The 7,013-nt window shown below is 36.0% G+C and overlaps 1 protein-coding gene across 1 annotated transcript; it reads right to left on the bottom strand.

The window, feature by feature from the left end:
• LOC134851637 (protein ABHD14A-like) lies at positions 1 to 5,650 on the bottom strand. Its single transcript, XM_063867815.1, has 6 exons — positions 5,497 to 5,650; positions 5,150 to 5,420; positions 4,285 to 4,483; positions 3,370 to 3,511; positions 1,151 to 1,235; positions 1 to 538 (listed from the first exon to the last, which is right to left on the bottom strand). The coding sequence occupies exons 1-6, from the start codon at positions 5,640 to 5,642 to the stop codon at positions 344 to 346; spliced, it is 1,038 nt and encodes a 345-aa protein (XP_063723885.1). The 5' UTR covers positions 5,643 to 5,650; the 3' UTR covers positions 1 to 343.
• Positions 5,651 to 7,013: the final 1,363 nt, after the last annotated feature.

Raw genomic sequence — 7,013 nt, 5'->3', positions numbered from 1 at the left:
AATCATCCATTCCCATCTAAATTTTCATTGGATTATCTTTTCAAATTTTCGATATAGAAACGAACAAATATATACATATTTACAGTGAAAGATAATCTTCAGCTTAATTTGACTAATAAACACAAAATTGGCAACTTTAATGAACAGTTTCAGCTAAAATGAAGCTCTATCAGTAAAAAACTGCTCTAAAAGGCGAGTGTGAGGACGACGGAATTTAAGTTATATGCTAATTTTTACAAAGAAATGTTTAAAAGTTCATTTTCACCACTAGTGTGACCACAGGAAACATTTTTACAACAGCTACTTTATATAGCGCGAGTTTAATTTGATGTCCTTCAAACCATCATTGGGTCTCACTTGACATGCACAATAAGAACTTGATCATCTCTCGAGTGAAGACAGGGGTGTTGTCCACGTAGGAGGGATGCCCTGCATCAGGCACTATGAATGTTGTGCTGTGCTTCAGACGGGCCAGATTATCCAGCGACACTTTACCCAACTGGTTATCTCTCTCCCCCTTCATAATCAACACTGGAGTCTGTAAAAAAAATCAAACAATAATTCAATTTACTCTAACTTTTGGTACTACTTAATTATATCTACTTAACAATTGCCCCCTTTCACTGGCGAATTTTCGGCCAATCAGATAGCAGCAAAACTCGAATTTTAAATACAACGCTATAGTGCTATTTCACTGCTTTTATACCAAATTTGATACTAAAGGGAAGATGATTGTTGAGATCTTTATTTTTGCTTCAATCACTTTTATCTATCTTATTAGAGTTAAACTGAGATATTGCTTCAAAAAACACTTCAAAACGGAAGATTTGACTTATTACATTCTCCCAATTTCCGCATGTTACATTTATTGAAATTACACTCAAGTTTAAATTTTTTAGAAAAGTTTTGAGAAATCATCTCGATTCGCATCCTAAAGAAAATCAGCATTGCTCTGGCATAATTAGCGCAATATTTACACAAAGGCGAAGTATTTACACATAGCTATTAAAGCCTGCAATATTCTAATTAATGCGCAAACTAGATTGCTCTAATTGCATTCTCAATATAATATTTTAAGAGCACAATCAAAAGTAGCTCCTCCTTCCTCACCCCTACCCACCCTTCGAATTTCAGATATGGAATTACATACTTCAATGGTGGTGGCATCTGTTCCAGTGAGCAGTTCAGTCGAAGTGGGCGCAGCTGCAACAAACCCCACTAACTTGGGGTTCAACCTAAAACACTTATAATTGATAACCAATTGACAATTCTACAAAACTTTGAGAACACACTACAGCCGAATGAAACTTGGAAATTTAAAACGTGTTTTTATCGAATTGGGTAGGTTTTTGGCGGGCGGATAGTGATGAGAACAAAGCTCAAAGGCTGCTTTGAATTTTGCCAGATTTTTTATGGTGCAGTTATTTTGCGAAGGAATCTAAATTTTCGTCAAAATTGACCCTCGGTTATTTGATCAAAATTTACGCAAACTACCCAGTCAATTTAAAAATGAATTATTTAACATGGGCTTCCTATCCAGCGCAACAAAGTATCAGAGAGGCAAAATGAAACTTTACATCTTTTGCGATCGCGCAACATCAAGAGAAAGTGATGCAGAGAATGAACGCGGTCAAATATATAGTTTCAAAACCCAAAACTTCACATTTTCGGACAAGATGTTTGAACAACTACTGAAATATAATTAAAAAACGGATAATTAAGACAGATACAGGATACAGCCACAATATCATTGAGCCCACGAAAACTAGACCTCATCAATTTCGAAATACTCGCTGTAGGATAAAGATAAGTTCGAACATTATAGAGCCCTAACTATTTTCTAAAAACTGCTCAGATGGGAAACGTAGCTTCGCACCACTTGCAATACAACTAAAACATAGCATTACAATCTTGTGAAGAGAAAACGAGACAAGCAAAATTAAAGGAAAATGAAACATAGCCAACTAACAGTTGGAAAAAAGTAATGAACGCAAGGAAACATAAAAAAACTGACTTGTTTTTTCAAGAGCCTTAAAGCTCTTTGAATTTTTAGAACAATTTATGATGGACACTTTTTTTGTTAAAATTAACCCAATTTGAGAAAACTGGATCAATACGTATAACTTTTATTTCGCTGCGAAATCTGATAATTACTTCCCATTTTCAGAAGTCGATCACGTTTTTCATGACTTTTTAAATTTTGCTGTTCGATAGTGGAGTTTGCCTTCCGTTCAACAATAGAAATACACTGAACTTCAAGGAAACTTCAAGAAAAAATCACAAGTCCGCCGCTAAAAATCAAAATTGAGCGTGAACAATTCCAGAAAAAAAAACAAAAAAAAATCAGCAAGACCTACAATCAAAAAATTATATCGGTCTATATGATTACGCCTCTCACTTGATAGACTCCTCGAGCGCTCTCTGTGCTAGCCCGACAGCTCCTGCTCCTACTGCGTTAAAAAAGCTTGTACGAAAACCACGAATCCGAAAAAACGACCTTGATCACCGCCTAATAACAAAGCCAATCGAAGATTGGAAAAGAGTAATGAAAGCAAGTAAACAAAAAACACTGACTTTGTTAAAAATCTCAATTTTCGAATTTCAAAGAAAAAAATATATGCCCTTTAAGCTCTTTGAATTTCTAGAAAGATTTGTCTGGCGCTCTTTGGCATTACGCAAAAATCAAAACTGAGCGTGAACTTTAACTTTTTCCTGAAAAAAAAAAACGAAAAATGAGCTGACAAAAACATGAGATTGACAAACAAATCACCCAACGCGAGAAAACTGGATCGACAGGGAAACTAGAAATCACTCACGTTTTTTCGCGCCAATTCCACTTTCGTATTTGGAGAGTGCTATTTACGTAACTTTCAGCAGATGAATTTCAATTGAACTCAAAAAGTGCATACATACCTAAGTGCAATCATAAATGCATCAATATGTATGAATGCACATCTGTAGTAATTAGAGACTTGTATGCACATTTTAAGAATTTTTTAGCAATACCTATATAAGTGTCTTCACTACCTTCATTACTCTGAATAAACCACAGTCATTTTATTTGAATTTTCGAGAACTTAAACAGAGAGCGTAATAAATGGAGCCTAATTCACTTGAGATAATTAGGCTCCATTTGAGATAATTAGGCTCCATTTTGCTTGCGCGCACACATAAATAAAAAACTATTCCATGTATCACGGCTTAAATAACAAAGGCGTTTACAATAGATTTGGTGAAATATGATATTTAAGAGCACAATCAAACGAGTAGCCCCTCCTTCTTCAACCCCAACCACCCTTCGATTTTCATATATGGATTATTCAAACACGGCTTGGATGACTTAATATCTAACTGAGCAACTAGACTTACGTTTTGAGATAAGGTATAGAGTAACGCCCACTCATAGATGGCGACACAATGACAAACTTTGTAATTTTCAGAGAATCGATGAGATCATTTATGAATTCCACTTCTGAAGAAACCTTCTTGGATCCTTTTGAGTTGCCGAAACCTGAAACAATAAGTGATCCAATACCCTCAAATTACGTCTTTAACACTCATGTGATTTCAATAATCGCGTCATTAATATGGTTTTCACTACTTTAGCGACCTTTAGGAACATTGTGCATATCGAATAATGCAAGGACTCCGTCAACCAGTGAATTATGTCAGACATACTTTCTTCAACGTTAACATTTACAATCGGCATAAATTGAACATAGCCAACAGACAGTTGGAAAAGAGTCAATGAACGAAGTAACAAAAAAAAACTGACTTGTTTTTCTTGACAAAATCTATTGACTTTCAAAAAAAATAGATGGCCTTGCAGCTCTTTGAATTTCTAGAACAATTCATTTTTGACAACTTTTTGATAAAAACTAATCCAATTTGAGAAAACTGGATCAATAGGTTAAATTTTAATTCCGCTGGAAATCTAAAAATTAAATTCCATTTTCGAAATAAGAAGTTGATCACGTTTTTTCGTGACCTTTACACTTTCGCTGTTCGATAGTGGAGTTTGCTTTTCTTTTAACAACTTTAAATAAATTAAAAGTCAAACCGCGAAAAAACTAAATTTGAGCCTGAAATTGTCACGACCTATATAAGAGTCTCAATTAACTTCATCGACTCTTAATTACTTTCGAAAACAACATCAGGGAAGATTCCGAAAATTCGAGACACGCACGTCGGTTTGGTATCAAAGTACGCCGGGATCGAATGATGTTACAAAATTGACACAGATTGCACATTATATTTGGCAATTGAGCCTAAATATAACTTTACCGGGTAAATCAATGGCGATGCTATTGAACCCAAAACTGGCAGTCATCCGCATTATGTTAGTTTCGACCCACACTCGAGTAGTATACGCCATTCCGTGAAGAAACAAAACCCACGGCCTCTTCATGTGCTCACCGGCGCATGTTGTCATCACAGTGTACACTTGCGTGCCCAAAATGTCAGAGTAAGACGTCGTTTCATTCTACACATACAAACAAAACATAGCCAACAAATGGAAAAACTCAGTCCATTTTTAAACGTATAGTCATTCACATTTTACGTGACTTTTGCTGTTCGACAGTTGAGTTTGCCTTCCTTTTACTCAGAGGCGAAGCTTCGCCTTGCAAACACTAGCCAGAACACGACAAAAAGCAGCTCTATAAAGCTAATTAAGAAAAATTAGAAAGAAGCCTCGAATTCGTAAAAAAAAGTTACCGTACTGATGTTTTAAGCCACACAGCAAAAATGACCTCGTTTCAAAACTGTTTTTGCGCTGGGCTTGAACAAATTTTTACTCGAAAAAGGAAAAAAAATCAAATAAATTTCAATCACTTCGATCTTTCAAGCTTAAAAAAAAAACAATCTAAATTTCGGTAGCAATAGTTTACCACTTTACATAATTTCGTTTTGAAGCCAAAAATGTTTTTTTAACGGAAAATGTCAAAGTAAATGTATACTCCAACAAATATACTTTTCAAGTAAAAACTTGAAAAGTAATTGGCTCAAAAAAGAAGAAACATTTTCACGCTAATCCAACAGTTTTTATACGTAAAGATGCTAGTTGACATGAAGAAAATGATTAGTGATTGAGTAAGGGCTATTTAATTGCAACGGAATCAATAAAACTGTGTAAAATTGTAGTACTCACTATTCCAGCTTTACAGGACCCATTTCGGATCATGAATTCGGTAAGTCTACAGTTAGCATCAGAATTGTGTAAGATCGATAGCACTAGTTGTTGATATTGTTCCAGTTCTTTCACTTTGGGATCTAGGGCGTTCTTTTGTTTACCTCCAACTCCAAGAAACTGAAACTGTTGGTTCAAGTATTTGTCCAGCGCATCTGGCTCACCAGATGGCTCCAATCTTCCATCTGGTAGGGAATCACCGGAGGGCAATTTGAAGTACACGAAAACAAGGCTGAAACAAAAGGGTATCTCAAATCTAAATTATGATTCATTTTTGTTATGCAGTTTTATTTATGTGTCCAACTTACGTTACTATAAGGACGAGAAGCGCAATTTGTAGACAAAATTTTGTTTGTTTACCCATCAGGCAGCTGTATTTTGCTCCACCTATTCTGTATTCCATGTGAGTTTTATAGATAATCCAGATAATAACTGAAAAAAAATAATTGAACATCGATTTTTTCGTCTTAGTATGATCAGAAGGTCGAAAATATCAAAGTAACCGAGGTTACAGTCAGAAATCCTTTCCAGACAATATCCAGTCAAAATCCTAAGAACTTTCTAGATATTGAAGAGTAAAGTCGAATGTGGATAAAGTAAAGAAAGTCAGATGGTTGGGGATCAAGCCAACTAGATTGAGAAAACTACCACCTGCACAGAACAAACCGGAGTTGAAAGTGACTCATAAAAACAACCCTGACATGAGGCGACGGGTCTATATACATATATAAAGCTTCGCTTCTGTTCACTTGGCTCTAGAAATTTAAAAAAATTCTTCGAAAGTAGTTTTATCATAAATAGTGCCAAGAACACGGGCAGCGTTCGCAACCTGTATTGCGAGGGAGATTCTCTGATTACGAAAACTACCTGACCTTATTTCCGCGGTAAACGTGCTCAGTCTCTGAAAAAGTGTAACCTTCGCCCGCAAGTACATATCGACGGAAAATAAAGCTAGGTTCTAAAACGACTGGCTAGCGTCTAAATACAGCTCTACATGCTTTTCACCGTCTCTGCAAAAGCCAGCAGGGCTGTTCAAAAATCAATTGCAACACTAGCAATCAAAAAATTCTGTAACAGTCCATCATTGCAATGATACGAGATTTTACAATCAACATTGCCCAACTTTACAATCATTGCAATCAATTGCAACTAAAGTAAACTATAAAGTGAGTAAGAAATAAAAAGTTTAGCTCTGGCACTGACGCGCAGATTTGACACGAGTTTGTCTTCCCAAAATTTGTTGTTGATGCACAAAAAGAGCTGCATTGTTCAAAGCAAACTGAAAAACAAACATTACATCATCCAAAGCAAGCAATACGTGTTTGCACCAGTGCAGCTGTACGTGATTTCAATGACTGCATCCTCTACAATCAATCATTGCAGTTAGCTTCTCATAATCTGAAAACGAATTTAGATGTTATTAATTCAATTCACGACATGACCTTGCTTCTGGTCATGTCGTGAATTGACTTAATAACATCTAAATTCGTTTTCAGATTGTGAGAAGTTAATTGCAATGATTGATTGTAGAGGATGCAGTCATTGCAATAACGTACAGCTGCACTGGTGCAAACACCCATTGCTTGCTTTGGATGATGTAATGTTTGTCTTTCAGTTTGCTTTGAACAATGCAGCTCTTTTTGTGCATCAATAACAAATTTTGGGATGACAAACTCGTGTCGAATCTGCGCGTTATTTAAAATAATGTTTAAGTTCTCTCCCGAGACCCCTCCGGATTCTGGAATGCGGGCAAATAACAGTCTTACATCTTCCCGGAAGGCTGGACACGTCGTCCCAATACCCTTCCTAAATCTCGAAATTCGTG

Source organism: Symsagittifera roscoffensis, chromosome 1, assembly GCF_963678635.1.
Source record: "Symsagittifera roscoffensis chromosome 1, txSymRosc1.1, whole genome shotgun sequence".
Taxonomy (NCBI): domain Eukaryota; kingdom Metazoa; phylum Xenacoelomorpha; order Acoela; family Convolutidae; genus Symsagittifera; species Symsagittifera roscoffensis.
Note: the sequence above shows the minus strand (reverse complement) of the source record. Positions and strands in the feature narration are given on the sequence as shown.